Below are 23,823 nucleotides of genomic sequence, written 5' to 3' on the forward strand. Positions count from 1 at the left end.
GGATTATTTACTAGCTTTAAGAATTCAGGCAGTTACTCAACTTTTCTGTTTCTGCAATGATAAAACTATAGTATCTACCCAGTAATATACCTATTATGATTAAACGAAGTAAGATCTCTAATATGGTGCCTGGTATATAGCAGCAAGTAAATGTTGGTTCCTCTTTCTACCTCTACCCTTTTTTCTCAAGAACATTAATAGATCCAAAGTAAAACATTTCATTGGCTATTTATTAAGGATCTTTACCCACAATTAGTCAAAAGTCTAATAAGGATGAGGTGCTGAGGGAGGAGTGAAAGTAGAAACAAAGTTAGGATGCAAGTAAGGCTCTCAAAAGAGCCCACACCAAAGGTCCCCAGCATCTCAAGAGTGACAGCAATGACTCTTAGGACTCAAAGATTAATTAGATTATGAAATAGCACACCTCATAAATGACAACACAGTGACTAACAATGCAATTCTTTTATCATTTTGGAGAAAGAAAGTAGGAAAAAAGTCACATACATTAAATAATTCATAATGCCAAAATTCTGAGGAATAATAATTTCCCAGGTAGGAGGGATGTATCCCCATTTCTGTTTTATTAATAGGAATAAAAAGCATCTGATCCTTTAGTGGCCAAGTCCTGTGCTCAGGAAGAACTGACCCAAGTCTGGGAGAACAACCAATTCAAGTATGAAGGGATGAAGCTTCCAAACACAGCCACTATTTTCTGTCATGCATCTTCATCTCAGAGGTGACATGGCCACGGACCAGGGAACCTGTAGCAGGGATCCAAAGGGTGAGGGAGCAGCAGTCGTCTATGAACACTGTGCGGTAACAGTGGCTCAGAGCCTCCAGACTCAGAGCTCTGAGTGGTGGGCTTCTGCCTTCAACAACTCATTGGGCTTCATGAAGATGCCTTCCATGGCTTTCCAGTAGTTGTTTTGGCTTGGCTGGGCCATGCCATGTACCTCTTTTTGCCCACTGATGGGTCGACCATATTGTTCTCCTGTGACAGACAGCAGAACTTCGGTGGAAGAATGCTTGAACCGCACCTCGCCATCCCTCACCCAGTAGGGCCCATTACAGAGCACTGTCCAGTCATCCAGATAATCACCTTCACCTTCCTCACCAAAAGCACTCACCTCCTGGAAGACACAGATAGGCAAAAACATTAGTATGGCTGACACATGGACTTGAAAAAGGAAAGGAGGAGTTTCCATTGTGGCTCAGGGGTAATGAACCTGACTAGGATCCAGGAGGACTCAGGTTCCATCCTTGGCCCCGATCAATGGGTTAAGGATCCGGTGTTGCTGTAGGTTGCAGGTGTGGCTCAGATTTGGAATTGCTGTGGCATAGGGTGGCAGCCACAACTCTGATTCGACCCCTAGCCTGGGAACTTCCACATGCCTCAGGTGCAGCCCTGAAGAAAAAAAAAAAAAAAAAGGAAGGAAAGAAAGAAAAGGGGAGGGAGGCGATGGGAATAAAAATAAATTTGAAAGGTAAAAAATAAGAGATTTTCCCTTGTTGTTTAAAAATAAATAAACTGTGGAAAAAAGACACAAAAGACATGACATCAGTTGCCATAATACTATGGTCCATTTACTTTACAAGTAATCCTTTATTTGCCCTATTTTTTTCTTTTTTCTTTTTTTTTTTGTCATTTTAGGGCTGCACCCGTGGCATATGGAGGTTCCCAGGCTAGGGGCTGAATCGGAGCTATAGCCACTGGCCTACACCACAGCCACAGCAGCACCAGATCCTTAACCCACTGAGCAAGGCCAAGGATCGAGCCTGCAACCTCATGGTTCCTAGTCGGATTCGTTAACCACTGAGCCACGACGGGAACTCCAGCCCTATATTTTCTATTATAGTCTTTTAAAATATTTCGATCTTGGAGTTCCCGTCGTGGCACAGTGGTTAACGAATCCGACTAGGAACCATGAGGTTGCGGGTTCGGTCCCTGCCCTTGCTCAGTGGGTTAACAATCCGGCATTGCCGTGAGTTGTGGTGTAGGTTGCAGATGTGGCTCAGATCCCACATTGCTGTGGCTCTGGCATAGGCTGGTGGCTACAGCTCCGATTCGACCCCTAGCCTGGCAATTTCCATGTGCCACGGGAGCGGCCTTAGAAAAGACAAAAAAAAAAAAATTCACTCTTTTTATGTGATTTTAAATACTCCTGCCTCATTCCCTTAACTAGGTACTAACTGATCTGGTAAGAAACATAAGTTGGAAAGCAGATGGACTCTGGAGACAGGCAACCTTGAATATCAGCTTTGTCCCTTCCTGTGTCACTCCTTTGGGCTTTCATTTTCTCCTCTACAAAATGATGACAATAATACCTTATAAAATAATTGTGAGAATTAAATGAAATAATAAATATTAATTGAGCAAAGTATAGCAGATTCTACCTTCCACTCGTACTCTAATCCCAATGCCCCTAAGGCCCAAAATTCAGAATTTCTATCACAATTTAAAGAGTTACTAATTATTTCAGGCATACATAATTTTTTTGTGTGTCTTTTTAGGACCACACCTGCGGCATATGGAGGTTCCCAGGCTAGGGGTCTAATCGGAGTTGTAGCCACTGGCCTATGCCAGAGCCACAGCAACACGGGATCTGAGCTGCATCTGCAACCTACACCACAGCTCACGGCAATGACAGATCGTTAACCCACTGAGCAAGAGCAGGGATCGAACCTGCAACCTCATGGTTCCTAGTCAGATTCGTTAACCACTGCACCATGATGGGAACTTCCTACATAATTTTTAAAAACTGAAGTATAACTGACCTACAACACTGTGTTAGTTCCAGCTACACAACATAGTGAGTCAATATTTCTATACACTACAAAATGACCACTACCAGACATATGTAATTTAAATATAAATTAGGGGTGCAGCCCTAATAAAAAGACAAAAGAAGTTGTAGATAGAGTTCCTATCATGGCTCAGTGGTTAACGAATCCAATTAGGAACCATAAGGTTGTGGGCTCGATCCCTGGCGTTGCCATGAGCTGTAGTGTAGGTCACAGACTCGGCTCAGACCTGGCATTGCTGTGGCTGTAGTGTAGGCCAGCAGCTGTAGCTCTGATAAGACCCCTAGCCTGGGAACCTCCATATGCCATGGGTAGAACAGACCAAAAAAGACAAAAATAAATAAATAAAAAATAAAAATAAAAAGTTGTAGATGATAAAAACAGTCAATTGGAAATAGAGTCTATAAGGCTAAAGCCAAAAGAAACCACCTATAATTAACAATCCTACTACTCTACTTGTACACTGGAACTAAACAAGTAAATAAACGGGTGACAGTACTGGCAGCCAGGTAGCTCACTGTTAGAGTGGCAATTTACAAAGGGAGGAGGCTAAAATGATCTATGTGGCCATGGATTAGAGTTGGAGACAGGTAAGCAGTATCAACAATCATAGGTCATGTAGATACTATGTACCCTTGATAGATATGATAAAAATGGCACTTCAGGAGTTCCAGTTGTGGCTTGGCAGGTTAAGCACCCAATGTTGTCTCTGTGAGAATGCTGGTTCAATCCCTGGCCTCCTTAGTGGGTTAAGGACCAGGTTACCCTGCAGCTCCAATGTGACCTCTGGCTCCAATCTGAACTTCCATATTGTCACAGGTGCGGCTGAAGAAAGGGGAAAAAAAGGGAAAAAAAAAATGGCACTTTACCTCTGTGATCTTTTTTTTGTTTGTTTTTTCCCTCTTTAGGGCCACACCCAAGACATATGGAGATTCCCAGGCTAGGGGTCTAATCAGAGCTACAGCTGCCAGCCTACACCACAGCCACAGCAATGTCAGATCCAAGCTGCGTCTGCAACCTACACCACAGTTCATGGCAACGCTGGATCCTTAATCCACTGAGCGAGACCAGGGATCGAACCTGCAACCTCACGGTGCCTAGTTGGATTTGTTTCCGCTGGGCCATGATGGGAACTCCTACCTCTGTGATCTTCCTCTCCAGAGCCATTATACAAATCTGGTCTAATCATAAGAAAAACATCAGACAAATTCCAATAGAAAAGCAGCCTATAATGTCCTGATTACTGCTCCCCAAAACTATCAAGGTCAACAAAAAGATGACTCTGAAAAATTGTCACAGCCAAGAGAAGCCTAAGGAGACATGACAACTAAATGCAACGTGAATGGGATCTTACAACCGAAAAAGGACACTAGGTAAAAACTAGGGCAATGGGAATGAACTATAGACTGGTTGAAAACAATGTACCAAATATTGCTTTATTAACTATAGTACATTTACTATACTAATGTTAAGGTGTTAATAGGGAAAACTCTGTACAGAGTCAGGGTAGAAAGAAAAGAGTGATTAAGGGGTCCACATTCTCTGAAATTACAAGGCTTAAAAAAAAAAGACACAATAGTTCCCTGATGGCCTAGGGAGTTGAGGATCTGGCATTGTCACTGCTGTGGCATGGGTTTGATCCCTGGCCCAGGAACAACTGTATGCCACAGGCTCTGCCAAAAAAAAAAGAGCTTCCCAACATGGTTATTTGGCATCATTAAAAAACAGTAACTTTTATTTTAAGTTTGGAAAACATTGCAAGATTTATTGCAAGATTTATTTAACTTTTTTTTCCCTTTGGCAACACTTGTGACATGCAGAAGTTCCTAGGCCAGGGACTGAACCCATGATACAGCAGCAACACAAGCCACTTCAGTGACAATACCAGATATTTAACCCACTGAGCCACAAGTGAACTCCAGGATAACTTATGACATGCTAACCCACACCTATTTTTTCCTACTTGTTTTTTGATTTGATCTACATGTAGTTTCTCCATTTTGGCCAGAAACAATTTCCTTCACACTTATGAGACAGAGGCAATTCTCCAGGTCTGCACAAAAGGGAACACTGACACCTGGAAAAAAAAGGGCTTAAGAACCAGGATTTCAAACATCATCAACTGAGTGATGTTCTGTAGAGCAGCCATGGCCCACAGGATGCACCTCACCTGGTTTCCAGAAAGAGGTGAGGTGAAGTGGTGACTATGGAGGTTTCGGCCAGTATTGACATGTGTCAGCCGGATGGGCTGACCACATCTGATGGGGGTTCCCCTCTCACACACTGTGGCGGTCTTCCCCCGTATCCTCCAGTAACTGTTGCTGTCATCCACAGAGGTTACACCTGTTACCGACTGCTGTCCACTACCTGCGATCAAAAAAAAAAGAGTGAGCTCAACCTCACCTCTCTCTTCTTAATAATATGCCCTGTGTCATAAAACAGGTTTGGGAGGGATGGAAAGGAAACTCTATGCCTTGCAATATTTTTTTCTTCTATAACATTAAAATGAGAAATAGTAAATGTATTTATACAGTATTAGTTACCATATAATAAACTATTTAAGAGTGTACCATATCAGAAAAGTCCAAGAATTTGCATCAAAAGGCACTACATAAATGAAGATATATGGCTTTTTGAAGCACAGGCAGTATTTACCTGTATATATTAGCCTGGATAGCCCCTAGTATATGTCAAATACCTAATCATATTTTTAAATTTTTGTACTGTTATTCAATGTTATTTTTGCTACAATCAAAAATTTTAAATCACATTTCACGATTGAGACCAGTTTTTGTTTTCAACTTTAATCCAACAACCTATTACAGCTCCCCAATTCCTGTTAGTGATCTACCAATACATTATGAAAAGTATTAAGTCATTGAAATTTGGTTAATACTGCTTACAAATGTTGCAGTTCTACAGGTTAAAAGGTACTGGGTTAAACATGTAGCTACAGGCTTAAAAAAAAAAAAAAAAAAAAGGAGTTCCCATTGTGGCGCAGTGGTTAACGAATCCGACTAGGAACCATGAGGTTGCGGGTTCGGTCCCTGCCCTTGCTCAGTGGGTTAACGATCCGGCGTTGCCGTGAGCTGTGGTGTAGGCTGCAGACGCGGCTCGGATCCTGCGTTGCTGTGGCTCTGGCGTAGGCTGGTGGCTACAGCTCCGATTCAACCCCTAGCCTGGGAACCTCCATATGCCGCGGGAGCAGCCCAAGAAATAGCAACAACAACAACAACAAAAAGACAAAAAAAAAGGAAAAAAAGAGTTCCCTCCATAGTGCAGTGGATTGAGAATCCAACTGCACTGGCTTGGATCGCTGCAGAGGTTCAAGTTCAATCCCCAGCCAGGTATGGTGGGTTAGAGGATCCAGCGTTGCCACAGCAGACCACAGCTGTGGCTAGGATTCAATCCTAGGCCCAAGAATTTCCACATGCCAAGGGCAAGGCCATAATATTGAAAAAAAAAGGGGGGGGGGAATATACAAATAATGCTAACTAGCGAACGTGTACCTGAGCACTTATTAAGTATCGGAAACCAACTCAGGCCTCTTGCTTGAATATTCTTATTTGATACATTCATCTATTCTCTGAGTTAGGCACTACTACTATTATCCTCATTTTACACTAGAGGGTTAAAAAGGCTGAATAATATGCCCAAGACCATACAACCCCAAGGGACAGTGCTGGGGTTTGAACCTAGGTGGCTTGACATTCTTAACCACCTGGACTCTCTCAAAGCTTTTATCTTCTATCAAATTCCCCTGAACAGACCACTCATATAAACTCCAGGAATATTCTCCTCCCTGGGCCTCATTCATCATTCTTTTTTTTTTTTTTTTTGGTCATTTCTTGGGCCGCTCCCGCGGCATATGGAGGTTCTCAGGCTAGGGGTAGAATCGGAGCCACAGCCGCTGGCCTGTGCCAGAGCCACAGCAACGCAGGATCCGAGTCGCGTCTGCAACCTACACCACAGCTCACGGCAACGCCGGAACCTTGACCCACTGAGCAAGGGCAGGGATCGAACCCGCAACCTCATGGTTCCTAGTCGGATTCGTCAACCACTGGGCCACGATGGGAACTCCCATTCATCATTCTTTGAAAGCACTCCACGCTTCCCAGACACGTTCCTCAGTCACTCACTCTTGCCTATCCCTCCTAGATTCGCCTTTAGTCCCCTGGCCCTGTCTGACCACAACCTTTTGATGACACTTCCCTTTCACTACTTAACACATTTTGTGTTGTACCACATTTATCTGGGTGAATGTTTATGACTAAACTACCAGTTTCACTCTCTTGCTTCTTCTACTCAACTCACAATGATTTTGTTACATCTTTAAAAAAAAAAAAAAAAAAAAAAAGGCAAAGCAATCCTCTTTCCAGTTATTGCCTTACAGTTCTCTTGGTCCTCACTGCCATGCTTCACTTAGTCCTGGCCTATACTTTCTGTCTTCTACTTTCACTTTCTATTCAACTCTCCTCTTTCTTTCCCATCCTTAAACTTTGGGATTACCCAGGGTTTTAGTTTTACCCTTTGGCCCTTATCCATTCTCCCCCTTCTTTATTTTTTAACGGCCACACCTGCAGCATATGGAAGTTCCCAGGTCAGGGGTCAAATCAGAGCCGCAGCTGAGGCCTACACCACAGTCACGGCAACACCAGACATAAGTAGCATCTGCAACCTACACCACAGCTTGCAGCAACGCCAGATCCTTAACCCACTAATCAAGGCCAGGGATCGAACCCACATCCTCACAGAGACGTCAGGTACTTAACCTGCTGAGCCACAATGGGAATTCCAGCCCTTTTCAATTCTTAAATATGGCTTCAGATCAGGACAAAAGCATTTACAAGTGCTTAAACAAGTTTTTCAAGTAATTCAAATTGATGCCAGATTGAGAACCACAATTCACCCTGGCCAAGCTCATTTAATCTCTCCACATCTTCAACCACCAACTGGACACCGATGTCGTTCTTAACTCTGTGTCTTAGGCTCAGCACAGATCTCTTTTCTGAGCACCAGACTGAACCTGGTTCTCAAATCTGGCTGCCCATCAGGAGCACCTGAAGAGCTTTTTTAAAAAAAATTATATTCTTTTTTTAAATCCTATTTAAGGCTGCACCTGCAACATATGGAAGTTTCCAGGCTAAGGTTCTAGTCGGAGCTGCAGCTGCTGGCCTACACCACAACCACAGCCATAGCCACAGCAACAGTAATAGCGACACCAGATCCAAGCCACATCTGCAACCTATGCCACACCTGCGGCAATGCCGATCCTTAACCCACTGAACCCACGGACTGAACCCGAATCCTCATGGCTACTAGTTGGGTTCTTAACCTGCTCAGCCATGATGGGAACTCCCTAAAGAGCTTTTTAAACCTATAGATTCCTACTGGCAGGCCCCTCTCTACCCCCATTCTGATGTAGTAGATTCAAGAGAGGAATATTTATCAAATTAAAATACATTAAGCCTGGGAGTTCCCGTTGTGGCACAGCGGAAACGAATCCGACAAGAACCATAAGGTTGAGGGTTTGATCCCTGGTCTCACTCAGTGGGTTAAGGATCTGGGCTTGCGGTGAGCTGTAGTGTAGGTCGAAGATGCGGTTCAGATCTGGTGTGGCTGTGGCGCAGGCCGGCACTGTGGCTCCAATTAGACCCCTAGCCTGGCAACCTAGACCCCTAGCCTGGCAACCTCCACATACCACGGGTGCAGCCCTCGAAGAGGCAAAAAGACAAAAAAAAAATTATATATATATATACACATACATACATATACACACACACATGTATATAAGCCTGAAAAAAATATTAATAAGCCTGACACATAGTAGGTGTTCACTGAATGGCTGCTAGGATTATTAAAACATCCCAACAATGACAATTCAGTTCCTTTCCTAGTCTAACTGGTCAGACAGGCGTTGGGGCCTCACAAACGACAGACCAGTTCCCATCTAAAAGAACTCCTTCCTCTCCTAACTAATGGCATCATCAGTTATCTAACATAGAAATCTTTCAGTCATTTTCGATACCTCTCACATCTCACTGGCTAAACATCTCCTTTGTCTGTTTTTGTTTTCTTGTTACTTGTTTACTAATTTACTTGTATTTCATGTATCTAGGATATTAGACACATAGTAGGAGCTCATTAAATTTATACTCAGTGGGTTAAGGATCCAACAGTTGCCGCAGGCTGTGATGTAAGTCACAGATGCGGCTGGGATCCCACCTATTTGTGGCTATGGCTAGGCCATCAGCTCCAACTCCAATTCGACCCCTGCAGTGGGAATCTCCATATAACCCAGGTGTGCCCCTAAAAGGCAAAAAAAGAAAAAAAAATCTGTACTGAATGAGTGAACCCACAAATGATTGCTGAATTACAAATAAACCCACAAGCTAAGCATTTTAATTTCATACATTAGAACGCCCTCTAAATAGTTTCCTCTCCAATAACAGTGAGTGCTTTAGTTTTTCTTTAAAAAAAGCGTAGGATATGAGTGAAAAATGGCTGAAGGAAGAGCAAGTGTAAGATGAAAAGGAGGTAGAACAGAGGATTGTAGTCAAAGAGTGAGGTCTTGGACGACTTCAGAAATAACAGCACTGGAGTTCCTGTCGTGGCACAGTGGTTAACAAATCCGACTAGGAACCATGAGGTTGCGGGTTCAATCCCTGGCCTTGCTCAGCGGGTTAAGGATCCGGCATTGCCGTGAGCTGTGGTGTAGGTCGCAGACGTGGCTCGGATCTTGCGTTGCTGTTGCTCTGGCATAGGCCAGAGGCTATGGCTCCGATTGGACCCCTAGCCTGAGAACCTCCATATGCTGCGGGAACGGCCCAAGAAATGACCAAAAAAAAAAAAAAGAAATAACAGCACTTACTGTAATTTTCTACATGTCTGCCTCTCCCGCACTGAGTATGCCAGCCTGCAATAGCTGAAAGCGGGCTGTGAACCTGGATAGGTTTGGATCCAACCCCGTCACTGTCCTTCAACTAGCTGCGAAGGCTTTGAACATACGATTTATTTGAGTCTGTTTCCTCATCTGTAAAATGAGGATAATAATAGTCTACACCTTGCAGGAACGTTAAGTTCTAAAAAGTAAAGACTAATGTGTTTAACACGAAGCTCATCATAACTAAGATTACCATTAAGATGCTTTAGGATCAGCCAATTCGACTCTCCGCCTCCTAACCTAAGGAACTTCCCCACAGGCTCCCCTAACCTTCTCAGACCACACCCCTCAGATTGCCTATAGGCCCCGCCTATTCCGGAGCCTAGGAGGCCTTCCCAGCCCACCCGAACCCGGGGGGCAGTACCTGACCCGTAGCGCACGTCGTGTGAGTGCAGTCGCACGTTGTGGCGCGTATTGAGCAGTTTCACCACAGAACCGCATGTAACGACACCCAGATTAGACGATCCCACAGCACTCCACAAACCCCCGAACAACAGAAGCGACACCACGGCCATCCCGACGCTAGCGCCGAGCCCCTACTTTTGGAAGAAAATTCGGCCCCTCCCCGGAACCGGAAGTTGCGGGCGGAACCATAGAGAGGAAGGGAAAGGAAGAAGCTTTAGTCGGGCCTTTACGGTTCCTTTGGTTAGAGCGGCCTGAGGAACTGGCTAGGCCTGGTTGCTTCCGACACCCTCATTCTGTTCCCAGGGCCCTGTGACAGCCCTCTTCCCGAACTGCTTCGGCCAATTTTTGCGCCCCGCGCCCCCACAAACCCCCGACAGCCGGTTGGGAGAAGAGAGCAAGAAGCATCCCGCCCACTTCCAGTGACAGGGAGCCGGAAGTGACGTAGCACGTTGACGCAGCGGCGGCAGCGGCGGCGGCGGCGGAGGGGCCGTGTGGTGGGTCCGTACTATCCCTTCCCAGTCTCGGTTCGAAGACTCCATTTTCCTCGGTGGGGGCTTAGCGCACCGGAGAAGCGGCGGGACTGAGGTAGGTAAAGTTTGGACTGGAAAGCTTGTTCCTCGAATGGGTGAGGTGGGGAGCCAGGATCCTAGGGCCTGCTCCCGTAAGGGAAGAGTCACTGGGGAGACGTATGCGGGAAGAAGGGGGGGGCCTTCTGCCTTTCCTACTCTATGGGGGAGGAGGAGGAGGAGAGCGGGGTAGTTGCTCAGAGTCTCAAGGCTTTTCCCAACTCTGTGTCAGCCAGAACCCATGAATTGGGCGGCCTGTTGTATCAACAGGCTTCCTAGGATGCCGTCCTTCTTTCGCAGCTTCTGAAAACTGGGCCACGCGATAGAGGTGGGAATGGAAGGGACCTGGGTCTTCTGAGTCAGGATCAGGTGATGGGTTTGTTTGTTCTGGGGATGTGAAACCTACCGAGCTTTCAGCAACTAGGCCATTAGGCTAGAGGGCGATGCCAAATTCCGTCTTTTCCCGTATCGTTCAATAATATAATTAGAACTTTTTCGTAGATGGCTACATCCATCAAACGCCTACCACACACATCCCAATGGGCTATTAAGTCAAACCCTTGTATTTTTTCTAGTTTTTGCCTTTCATTTCGGGTGAACCAGCCGGAGTGGTTCATTTTCTTTGGTTGTTTCAAGTACTGATACTTATTTTCCTGTTGGAGAAGGTCTAAACTCTGCGAAAATACTTCCGTGGAAATTTACTGTAATATCATGAGTAGCAAAGGAATGTTACCTTACACTGCTGCTATTACTGAATATGGAGAGTGTAAAGAATTTTGAATTTGGTTAATTTCTCGGGGGGGAGCTTAGTTCAACCATTTTGAGTTTGACCGTTTATCTGAAAGTTACTGGTTTTTAAGTAATCTGAGTATTGATTACAAAAGTGTGATTTCTCTCCCATCAGCTGTGAATTTAGAGCCCTTTTCTGTGACTTATGTCTCCAGCCAGTTAAGTCTGCAGTGTCTGAAAGCTCATTGAGCTCATTTGGGTGGCTACTAGATTAGATTAGGGTGTGCCACCACTCCCTAAAATGTTTAAATCTCATCATGGGATTAATCACATCAGGAGGTGATGCAGTCACATTTAACAGTTTTCTCTCAGACCTTCACAAGAAAGGAAGGCTATCCAGTATGCTGGAAACATGGGGTGTTTGGAGGCAAATAAATATTTGCCCCTGCACCTATGTTGCCTGTGTTCTTTATGTAGCTAAAGGCACCACAGTCAGATTATACCACAGGATAATCCTTAGACTCTTCGTCTTCCTTATTCCTCAATAAAATCAATCACCAAGTCTTCCTCTCATAAAAGTTAATTCCCATCAGCATACAAATTGTATTCTGGTATTTCTCATCCCTCTCCAGCTATCATCCTATTTTCTTATTTCCCTTCATAGCCAGATTTCTGTGTTAACTTTCTCACCTTTTATTCATTCTTCAGTCTGCACTAGTACAGCTTCTCTTCTGACTACCCTATTGAAATCACTTGTTAAGGCCACCAGTGACTTCTGTATTGCTAAATCCTGTGCATACTCTGTTCTCTTTCACAGTCTTAGGAATACTCAGCACAGTTTATTGTTTTCATTTCCTCCTTTTTTCTTTCTTTCTTTCTTTCTTTCTTTTTTTTTTGTCGTTGTTGTTGTTGTTGTTGTTTTTTATGGCCTCACTCTCAGCATATGGAAGTTCCCAGGCCTAGAGGTTGAATAGGGTCAAACCAGAGAGCTGCACCTGCCAGCCTGTGCCACAGCCATTGGAACACCAGATCTGAGCAGCGTCTGCAGCCTACACCGAAGCTTATGGCAATGGCACTGCCGGATCTTTAACCCACTGAGCAGGGCCAGGGATCCGAATCCATGGCTTCGTGAATACTAGTCATGTTCATTACAGCTTTCTTGAACCTTTCTCTCCTGTTGGCTTCATTGACACTTCACTCCTGGATTTTCTCTATCTCTCTGGCTGCTCCTTTTCAGTCTCCTTAGCCTCGTTTCCTCTACTTAGTGTCTAAATTTTTAACTTCCTTCAGATTTTAATCCTGAGTTTTTCTGCATGCTTCCTTTAGATGATCCAGTCCTGTGGCTTTCATTACCGTCTAAAAGCTAGCCACTCCCAAGTTTAGATCTTTAGCTCAGGCTTCTCTCCTCTATGTTTGAAAATTACACAAAACACCTATTTAACAGCTCCATTTCGATGACTCTTATACTATCCCAAGCATGACATAACACAAATTTTTTATTTTTTCCATCATTCCAAACTTGGTCTTCCCTACCTCTTATTAAGTGGTGCTCTCATCCATATTGATAACAAAGCCAGACCTCTGAGAATCATCTTGGATTCTTTCATACCATCCCCTTCCCCAAGTCTTTCAATAAGTCCTGTCAACAAAATGTGTGTCACCCAATTTCTCTTCTCTTCTTCTCCATTGCTACCACCCTGTTCCAAACCACCATCATCTTTTGCCTGAGCTGCCAAAATAGTATCTTCAGTTTTCCCTGCTTCCACCCAGAACCCCTCCAGTCCATTTTCTACATTAGCAGGATCAGGTCTGGTCAGATCATGTCATTTCCCTGCTTAAAACACTCCAGTGGCTTTCCATGGCCTTCACAGCCCTGCTTGAGTAAGTCCCTCCTCTCTCACATCCTGCTGCCTTCACCATTCTCTGGTCACAGTAGCCCGTAGGACATCACCTACTGTATGCCAAGTGCTTGCTCATCTTTTCTGCCAAGAACCTCTTCCCCTGGTTCTGCATACCACATCCTACCCATTCTTGACTTCTCAGCCTAAGCTAACTTTCTCAGAGGTGAGGGTGTTTACTTCCTTCCTAGCACTTATGGCAAGCATTATTTTTGTTCATGGTTTGTCTCCTGCCCCAGAATACAGGTATCATAAGGGTGGGGATTTTATCTTGTATATGCATGTAGTAGGCACTTATTATTTAATAAGTATTTATCAAGTTAACAAGTAAACCAGGAGTTCCCGTCGTGGCGCAGTGGTTAACGAATCCGACTAGGAACCATGAGGTTGCGGGTTCGGTCCCTGCCCTTGCTCAGTGGGTTAAGGATCCGGCACTGCCGTGAGCTGTGGTGTAGGTTGCAGACGCGGCTCAGATCCCGCGTTGCTGTGGCTGTGGTGTAGGCCGGCGGCTACAGCTCAGATTCGACCCCTAGCCTGGGAACCTCCATATGCCGCGGGAGCAGCCCAAGAAGTAGCTAAAAAAAAAAAAAAAAAGTAAACCAGTAGGTCAGTTTTTGGTTTAAAACCCTACAGAGTCTTCCTAGCACCTTTCAGATAGAATCCAAAAATCATAAGTTATCCTAACAAGATCCTTGTGATCTCAGAGTTCCCATCATAGCTCAGCAGTAACAAACCTGATCATGCAGGTTCCATCCTTGGCCTCATTCGTTGGGTTAAGGATCCGTCATTGCCTTGAGCTATGGTGTAGGTAGAAGATGCAGCTCGGATCCCCGAGTTGCTGTGGCTGTGGTGTAGGCCAGCAGCTACAGCTCCAATTCAGCTCCTAGCCTGGGAACCTCCACAAGCACCCTAAAAAGACACACACAAAAAAGATCCTTGTGACCTCATCACCAACCCATTATGAACCCTTCTCCCCCTCCCAGTCAAACTGTTCCTACTACAGCACATCCGGGGTCTTGTGCTGGGGCCATTTTCTCCAACACCACTCCTTGAACCACCTCCAAAGAAGCCAGGTCCTCCACTTAGTTAATTCCACCTCGCTCTTAAGGTGTTTTTAGTCACTTCCTCACAACATTGTAAGTCACCTATACTCTAATCACATTTTTTAAGAAATAGTCACTTCCTCAAAACCAGGTTAGAGTCCTTTAGTACAGGCTCCCATGGTACCTTTGCCATCAATTTTTTTAGAGATATGGTCCTTCTAGATCAGGGGTTACCACACTAGGGCTCCTGCATGAAATTAGACCACCCCCATTCAATTAGGTATTGTTTTTGTTTGCTTTTGTGTACAGTGACAGATCTGGCCCCCTGTGCTAGAGCAGGAGCTGTATGCGCCCCAGTGTGTGTGTTTCACAAGGCTCAGTAGCTATTACTTCCTCTCTGTGTTGCAGAGATTCTGAACCTAGTTACGTATCTTGTTTCTGCTCCTCTTTTGCCCTTTCCTTGTTTCCTAAGAAAACATGGAAAGAAATGGGATAACGAATGTTTTTACTTTTTATGTTAACTGTTATTAACAATAGTGCTTTTTATGCCCCGTTATTGAAAAGATTCTAAGACTGTTATTTCTTAGAGTGCATGTTAAAATGATTTTAGGTAGAATTAACATTTTCTGTAATCTACCATCTTGATGTGATTAGGATTTTTCATAACAGAGCTCTGAATCCCAGATTTAAAAGAATTGTCTTATGTGGACTCTGAATGCCTCTGCTTATTAAATTCTTAGGTTTTGAGATTCCAAATTGGGTAGCCACTTGTGAATAGTCTTAGGCTCTTGCTCAAAATGCAGAATGTCTCGTGGTTTATACTCCACACCAGCCTTCTAGGGCTATTCTCCAGACCACTAGGCCCTGTCAAACCTAAGCCTTTACTCATGTTGCCTTTTTTCCAACTTTCTTCTTAACTCCTCTCAACTCAGGCATCACCTTTTCTGAGGCATTCTCTGACCTTTCTCTTCTTACTGCTTTTATAGTTCTTGTGAATAACTGCCATAAAACATTTATCATGCTTTGTCATAGCTTTATTTTACAAGTTTTTTGATACGCTTGTGAACACCAGGGTCAAAAGCATGTTTAACTCATTTTTATATACCCAGGTCCCAGCACAGGCCTTGACCCAAGGAGGGGGGAAATTGACAGTAAATGTTAATTGAAGCTGCCAGTGGAGGGAATTAACTAACATTTCTTTTTTGTTATGGTCTCCTTTTAATTGCCTGCTACATTGTCTTGTTCAAAGGAAGGGACTGCAGAGGGACTCCCCTGTGGCAATCTGATCCCAGCTCCATTCCTCTTCCAGAGAATGTCATGGTAACCACCAGCCTCTCCCTCTGAGCCACATCTCGTACTGCAGCTGTGCTTCCTCCTGGAGAAACTTTCTCCTTTCATCATCCCACTCCCCTTCTAGACCTATTTCAGTAGTAATTTTAATTTACAATCTGAACATGGGGGAAATTCAAGACAAACTACATCAGGCTCGTCTCAGAAACCGTACATTAATATTAATCATATACCAATAAATGTGGTTTTGTTCTGGAATAGTTGTTCCTTGCCAGCCTTAGCCTGCAGTGCTGCTGCAGCGCCCTGTGCACATCTAGCTCCTCCAAGGTGCAGTAAGTCAGGATTGCTTCTGGCACAGCCTTTTTTAACTGGAAGTCTTGACAATGAGCTAGATTGGAGCCATTCCCCAGCAATAGCACAGCATGTGCTTTATGGCTAACCTAGTGAACTGAACAGGAGGAAAGCTACATGCAGCAGAGTACCAGCTGCCCCCAGAACAGAAGAAAGCTGTTGTTTTCATCAGGTAGGCTGTCCGTTTTTCTCTGCTAAGAGGCTGTAGGGCATCTGGTCTGGAGGAGCTGGCATTTAGTGTAAAGATGTTGAGCCCTTACAAGACTGAGTTTGTGAGTCTGATAGCCTAATTAAAGCCAGCTATGTGTGGGGGCTGCTGTACTCAAATCTATTTTTAATGGCTCAGTTCAGGCCTGAGCAGGAGCAGTATTAAAATTAGAGCACCACATTTAATTGGGAGAAGTTTTAGATATTCACTCTTGGCCATACTCAAGCTAGATGACCTTAAGGATACAGATTTGGGGGGAAAGAGGCATTAATCTAACCCAAAGATTCCTATATCACCACCCTGTGGGACCTTTGCAATGCTGTAGTTTAGTGGTTCTCAGGATCCCTTTATACTCATAAAAATAATTTAGGATTTCGAAGACTTTCTGTTTATGTGGATTATATCTACTAATGTTTATGAGATTATATATACATATACGTGAGATTTATATATATATATATGTTTAATTTTAGAAATTAAAATCAATAGGTATTAATTGATTTTAACTTAGTAATGCCATTTTCAGTACACAAGTACATCAACAACAAGGTGAAGTTACACCCTTAACCTTACACAATGCTATATAACAATTACAGCTGAACCTTCAACAATGCAGGGTTTGGGGTGCTGGCCCCCCTCTCCTCCCACAACCTGGGTAACTGCCGTCTCTGCCTCAAAAACAAGGGACTTGATAAGTGATAAATTCTTCACCCAAGAGCAGGAAGCTGAAACAGTTGGTTCTTTTGATTCCACATACTGTGATCTCAAATTGAACACAAACCTTTTCCTACTTTTAATTTAAAAATCTGTAAAATGAAAATGCGGGTACTATATTTACTGGGAGAAAATACACACACAAGTGGACTTACACAGTTCAAACTCATGTTGTTTGAGGGTCAGTTTTATGTCTTAGTTAAACTGAGAAACAAAAAATAAGCCCACTACATTTTAACATAAATACCACATTTTATGAAAAATAAGTATAATCTTCAAAAAAAAAGTAATGAGAAGAGTAGCGTTGTTTTGCTTTTTGGGGGGTTGTTGTTGCAAATCCTTTTAATGTCTGCCTTAGTAGAGTAATACTGGATTCTCATATCTGCTTCTGCATTCAGTCTGTTGTGATACTACATGTCATATGACCTCTGGAAAACTCCTCTGGAGGGTGATCCCTGGACCAGACTTTGAGAACTACTGGTATAATAGAAACAGCTGTTTCTTTGGAGTCAGACAGACCTTAACCCAGATCTTAGCTCTTGCAATTGACAATTCTAGTGCCTTGAAGAAGGTGACTTCATCTCTAAGTCTATTTCCTCGTTTGTTGAATGGAGAGAGAAGTATGCTGTCACTCATAGACAGTGTAGAGGTCAATAGGTTATTTATCAGGTGTCTGGAATTTGGTAGGTGTGCAATTAATATTATTTCTTGGGGCACTTTTTTTTTTCTTTTTTCTTTTTAGGGCCACACCTGCAGCATATGGAGGTTCCCAGGCTGGGGGTTGAATCAGAGCTACAGCTGCCAGCCACAGCCACAGCAACGCCACATCCGAGCTGTGTCTGCACCCTACACCACAACTCACAACAACGCCAGATCCTTAACCCATTGATGAGGCCAGGGATCGAACTGGCAACCTCATGGTTCCTAGTCAGATTCGTTTTCGCTGCACCACAACTGGAACTCCCAAGTGCACTTTTTAAAAAATTGCTTAACATACCCAGGAAAAGCCTATATTAGTTTTGGTTGGGTTTTGTGGCTTGTTTTCCAGTTCTCTTCCTGTGTCTGCTCTACTCATGTATCATAATACGTAAAGTTATTTTATGACCCTTATTTGCCCTCTACTGGAGTCAACTCCTTGAGAACATGCAATCCTGTTTCTTTGCCAATCCCCAGCTCCTAGCGGAGTGTTTGTAGTTGGTAGGCATTCAGTACAGTTTGAAAAGAATGGCATCTGAAACCTCAGCCTAAAATTGAACATAAAACCTTACCATTGACCCTCCCTTTCCGCCAGAACCTTCAGGTTTTTTTCCTTGAGCACAGTTAATCTTAATTTGTTTTGGTATCAGTTGTTATCAATCAGTAAGGATAATTTTCAGGAGAATGAGAGCCACAGATTTTAAGGCTCCTTCTAGAGCGTAAGCCATTTGAGACAGCCGTTAGCCACCTTCTCTCCAGTCCCACTGCCGTCTTTGACTGGGAAGACGTGGAACAGTAAGTAACTTATTTAATAGATTCTTAGCAGTTTCTCTTTTGCATAGAACACCTAGTGGGATGATACAGCTTATCTGGTACAAAATCATAAAGGGCACTTCAACTGGATGTGGTCTCCACCTTCCAAAAGCTTATAGTCTAAGTGGAGAAAATGGACCATAATTCAGGACAGGGTGAGGAATGGTCCCGAGTTTATCAGTAGCTAGCTTCAGAATTCCAAAGTGGAGTCTTGATGATATGATTTGTGTGATGTGTGCCGTGCTTTTTTTTTTTTCTTTTCTTTTTTTTTTTTTGCCATTTTTTGGGCCGCTTCTGCGGCATATGGAGGTTCCCAGGCTAGGGGTCGAATCGGAGCTGTAGCTGCCAGCCTACGCCAGAGCCACAGCAACGCAGGATCCAAGCTGAGTCTTCAGTCTACACCACAGCTCACGGCAACGCTGGATCGTTAACCCACTGAGCAAGGGCAGGGATCGAACCCTCAACCTCATGGTTCCTAGTCAGATTTGTTAACCACTGCGCCATGACGGGAACTCCTGCCATGCTTTTAAAAGCACAGGGAACTCCATGTCGTGGTTCTTTGGTTCTCCACTGCCATTTCTGGGCTTTGGATGCATCTGACAGCAGGGAAATAGAAGACAAAGTTGGGATTCGTTGGTACAAAATTACAGACTTGTAAGGAAAATTAGGCTCAGGCTTCAAATTCAAGCTCCGTTGACATTTATTGAAACAGTAAAACTAGGTTTTTTTCCCCTATGTCATGTAATATTCTCAGTTACCTTGTGAGGTAGGTAGTGCTGTTACTATTTTCCAGATGAAGAGATTGATATTCAAGCACATTCAATAATTTGCTTATGTGGAGTTCCCATCGTGGTGCAGCAGAAACAAATCTAACTAGGAACCATGCGGTTGCGGGTTCAATCTCTGGCCTCACTCAGTGGGTTAAGGATCCAGTGTTGCCGTGAGCTGTGGTGTAGGTCACAGATGTGGCTTGGATCTGGCGTTGCTGTGGCTGTGGTATAGGCCAGCAGCTATAGCTCCTATTAGACCTCTAGCCCAAGAACCTCCATATGCTGTGGGTGCGGCCCTAAAAAGACAAAAAAATAATAATAACACTTTGCTTATGTTTATACATATCCACTATATGGCAGGACCAGGATTTGATCTCTACTCTTAAGCCCAGCAACCTTTGCATTTTACTGTATTACCTTTTTTTTGTGTGTGTGTGTGTGTCTTTTTGCCTTTTCTGAGGCCGCTCCCTCGGCATGTGGAGGTTCCCAGGCTAGGGGTCCAATCGGAGCCGTAGCCACCGGCCTACACCAGAGCCACAGCAACACGGGATCCGAGCTGCGTCTGCAACCTACACCAACAGCTCATGGCAACGCCAGATCCTTAACCCACTGAGCAAGGGCAGGGATCGAACCCGCAACCTCATGGTTCCTAGGCAGAATCGGTAACCACTGCGCCACGATGGGAACTCCTGTATTACCTTTAGTTTGTAGGCCAAGAAAGTCTCTTTCAAAATGTTTGTCTTTTGGGGGGGTAATTGGCACAATGGAGTTATGGTTCTAATGTTTCTAAAGAGGCCCCTTCTCCACCTCGATCCTCCCAACCAGCACTCACACAAGTGGGCTCAAGTTCATGAACTGTTGCTTAAGCTATTGAAAAAGATTTTCCTTTTGAAGCTGCCAGTAGCCAAGTATAGTGTTTATGAAAGTTCCTGCCATTAAGCTGGGACTTAATTATTGTTTCCCAAACTTAGGAATGAGTCATGTCATCTCATTCCTACCATATCCTCACTTATATAATTATTCCTTCACGAATTTCTTTCCTTGTCTGCCCATTTCTGCCCCCAAATGGTAAGTGAGATAAAGCTCATTGGATAAGCAAGATGGTATATACACAGAAGTCCAGTATAATTGCAATTTTTAAAGTACATATGAGAGGAGCAGCTGTGGGAGGCATGGGTAATGGAAGAGCTGGAGCCATCTGAGTCTTCTCCCCTCCCAGGTGGAAATGACTGGGCAGAGTAGTGGCATGTAGCTGAAGAGGAAATGTTTAAGAACCCTCTGTCTCCCTTTCTTCCCTAGTCATCTCCAGGCAGGCCGTGAGAAGCTGCAGCAATGTCTGATTTTGTGGAAAGCGAGGCTGAAGAATCAGAGGAAGAATACAATGATGAAGGCGAGGTGGTGCCCCGGGTCACCAAGAAATTTGTAGAAGAGGAGGATGATGGTGAGGAAGCCCCAGCCTCAAGCTTCTCCCCACTATTGCTAAGCTTTGGATAGTTGGATTCTTGCTGATGAGAGGCTCAGGCTGAGCACAGAAGTTGTCACATATGAGGTACCGGCTTGAGAATTTTCAGTCATTCATAGAAAAAAATATTTACTGTGCAACTGCCTGCTGTATGCAAAGCACTGTGCCTAGAACTAGAACTACAAAATAAAGACCCAGCTAGCTCAGAGTTTACATTAGTGAGAAGGAATAGACAGTGAGCCAATAAATAAATACGTTGGTGGTGTTCTGCTCTCTTAGAGACCTGGGAGTGTTGGTGTTTGCGCACCCAGTTTCCTGTTTCTCTGCCCAGTCCCAATCTTTAGGATCATCAATCAGAGTAGGAACCATGAAATGACTCTAGAGGTGGAAAGGAAATGTAAGCTTTGTCAGAAACATTATGGCTAAAAGAAGAAACATAGCTACCGAGTTTATAATCTGAGAGGAAAACGAAAGTTATTGGTGGCCATAAAGCCTCTGGTAATCATTTTGAAGAGCCAGGTTAATTAGGAAGTTCATTTTGCCTAAAGATGGAAGATGAATGTGGAAAAGAGAAACTTTTCCAGAAGGTGCTGTTCGAAGTCAGTGGTCCTGTTTTTGCATCTTTAGATGAGGCAGAGAGTTAACACAGCATCCAGGTCATTAGGTTCAGGGCAGATGAGAAAAAACAGTGAAGCAGGTGGCCCTGCCCCAGCCCCAGCCTGTTTCCCAAACTGTGTGCCTCAAACATGCATGTTTTCCAGATGAGGAGGAAGAGGAGGAGAACCTAGATGATCAGGATGAGCAAGGAAACTTGAAAGGCTTTATCAATGACGACGATGATGAAGACGAAGGGGAGGAGGATGAGGGTAGTGACTCCGGTGATTCAGAAGATGATGTTGGCCACAAGAAGAGAAAACGCAGTGAGTAGCCTCTCCTCAGGTCACGTGAGGCTGGGGTGGAAGTCACAGTGGGAAGGAACCTCCACGTCACTGTGGGTACCACTTTGTCTTCTCTAGCATCTTTTGATGACCGCCTGGAGGATGATGATTTTGATCTCATTGAGGAGAATTTGGGTGTCAAAGTCAAAAGAGGAGTAAGTGTCTTTCTTTGTCTCTATCCTTGGGGCAGAAAGAAGCCCTTAAAATTCAGTGACTCCGGGTGGGGAGGCGCATTGAGAACAGCTGGGGAATGGCAGAGAGAACATGGTTCCGTGTCATCGTACTGTGGAGCCCAGCTCTGGATGCCTGTTAAAGACTTGTCGAAGTTTCCAGGGTAGCCTTGGGGCATCACTTGTTGTGTTCTTTGCCATCTCCCTCGTCATCGTAATTGTGGAAGGAAAGCAGGAATGTGACTGGAGAGAGGCGTTACTAAGCCAGTCCCCTCAGACCCTGATGAGGCGGGTTTTCCACCCCTAGCAAAAATACCGACGTGTCAAAAAAATGTCAGACGATGAGGACGACGACGAGGAGGAATATGGCAAGGAGGAACATGAAAAAGAAGCTATTGCAGAGGAGATCTTCCAGGATGGGGAGGGGGAAGAAGGCCAGGAGGCCATTGAGGCCCCCATGGCTCCTCCAGAAGAGGAGGAGGAAGATGATGAAGAGTCAGGTATGTGGCATCAGGCAGGGAAGCCAATTTTGGGGAGGACGTTGGGGTTTCCTACCCCAAGGAACAGAATGGGAACTGATCTTCAGCTATAGGTCCCAGCCACAAAGAAGTTTCTTTCCAGGAGCCTCTGTATTCTCTCCTCAGTGGCCACTCCTAGTGGGAACTAAAGCCTTTCAGTGCTGGCCCGTCCCCGGCCTCTGGGCCCTGACCTCTCCCTTCTCTACCCAGACATTGACGACTTCATTGTGGACGATGATGGACAACCACTGAAAAAACCCAAGTGGCGCAAAAAGCTTCCTGGATACACAGATGCGTGAGTAGGGTTTGGTGCAAGGTTGCGATAAGGGCATCTCAGCGGACCCAGTCAGAATAGCTCTGCATTGTAGAGCCACTGGGATGAGGGTGGAGTCACACATGGGCAAGGCTCCAGCCTCTCTACTTTGTATATTAGTCTTCTAAATATAATTTTGATGGAAGAAAGCTTTTGCTCTGAGGGAATACTATAGTGTCTTAGGAGAAGATGGATTCACTGAGCATGGTATGGACCCATCTGCCCTATTGCTGTTTGATCCTTGTCACTGGCTCATGTCAGAGATGGGCTTTTTGCCTTTTTTTTTTTTTTTTTTTTTGCCACACTCATGGCATGTGGAAGTTCCCAGACTAGGGATAGAACCAGTGCCACAGCAGTGACAATGCCAGATCTTTAACCTACTGAGCCACTGGGGAACTCCAAGATGAGGTGTGTTTTTTTGTTTGTTTGTTTGTTTGTTTTCCAGAGTTCCCCGTCGTGGCTCAGTGGTTAACAAATCCGATTAGGAACCATGAGGTTGCGGGTACGATCCCTGGCCTTGCTCAGTGGGTTAAGGATCTGGTGTTGCTGTGAGCTGTGGTGCAGGTTGCAGACGCGGATCGGATCCCGTGTTGCTGTGGCTCTGGCGTAGGCCGGCGGCTACAGCTCTGATCCGACGCCTAGCCTGGGAACCTCCATATGCCGTGGGAGCGGCCCAAGAAATGGCCAAAAGACAAAAAATAAAAAATAAATAAAATAAAAGTAATAGTTTCCCCAGAAATATCCCACAGCTAAGCCATTAGTCCATAGTGAATATGCTTTTTTTGTTTACCTTTCCCTTAACTTTCTTAGCTCTCTAGGGGAGGTAAAGGATCTCTGAGGAGGCTGCATTTCTCTCCTCTCACTGGAACCCGGGCCAACTGCCTTTTGGTCTCATTCACAGGGCCCTGCAAGAAGCCCAGGAGATTTTCGGTGTGGACTTTGACTACGATGAGTTTGAGAAATACAATGAGTATGATGAAGAACTGGAGGAAGAATACGAGTATGAGGACGATGAGGCTGAGGGTGAGATCCGGGTACGTCCCAAGAAGACCACCAAGAAACGTGTGAGCCGCAGGAGCATCTTCGAGATGTACGAGCCCAGCGAGCTGGAAAGCAGCCATCTCACAGATCAGGACAATGAAATCCGAGCCACTGACCTGCCTGAGAGGTTCCAGGTAAGGAAGCACCAGCCTC

General features: G+C 44.6%; 2 protein-coding genes across 3 annotated transcripts in view; one reads left to right on the top strand and one right to left on the bottom strand.

Annotated features, from left to right (window-relative positions):
* Positions 1-212: 212 nt before the first annotated feature.
* Positions 213-10,509, bottom strand: SDF2 (stromal cell derived factor 2). Its single transcript, XM_047759119.1, has 3 exons — positions 10,110-10,509; positions 4,973-5,169; positions 213-1,130 (listed from the first exon to the last, which is right to left on the bottom strand). Exons 1-3 carry the CDS (start codon positions 10,258-10,260, stop codon positions 843-845), a joined length of 636 nt encoding a protein of 211 aa, XP_047615075.1. The 5' UTR covers positions 10,261-10,509; the 3' UTR covers positions 213-842.
* Positions 10,510-10,585: 76 nt separating this feature from the next.
* The window catches only part of SUPT6H (SPT6 homolog, histone chaperone and transcription elongation factor), a 34,232-nt gene continuing 20,994 nt past the window's right edge, over positions 10,586-23,823 (top strand). The window contains exons 1-7 of one of the 2 annotated variants that reach the window (XM_047759115.1): positions 10,586-10,735; positions 20,528-20,669; positions 21,452-21,610; positions 21,707-21,783; positions 22,106-22,298; positions 22,527-22,611; positions 23,531-23,804. In XM_047759115.1, the coding sequence (XP_047615071.1) occupies positions 20,561-20,669; positions 21,452-21,610; positions 21,707-21,783; positions 22,106-22,298; positions 22,527-22,611; positions 23,531-23,804 (897 nt within the window). In that variant the 5' untranslated portion in view covers positions 10,586-10,735; positions 20,528-20,560. Of the gene's footprint in view, positions 10,736-20,527; positions 20,778-21,451; positions 21,611-21,706; positions 21,784-22,105; positions 22,299-22,526; positions 22,612-23,530; positions 23,805-23,823 lie in introns of those variants that run through there. The other variant, XM_047759116.1, reaches the window with a different exon arrangement.

Source organism: Phacochoerus africanus, chromosome 14, assembly GCF_016906955.1.
Source record: "Phacochoerus africanus isolate WHEZ1 chromosome 14, ROS_Pafr_v1, whole genome shotgun sequence".
Taxonomy (NCBI): domain Eukaryota; kingdom Metazoa; phylum Chordata; class Mammalia; order Artiodactyla; family Suidae; genus Phacochoerus; species Phacochoerus africanus.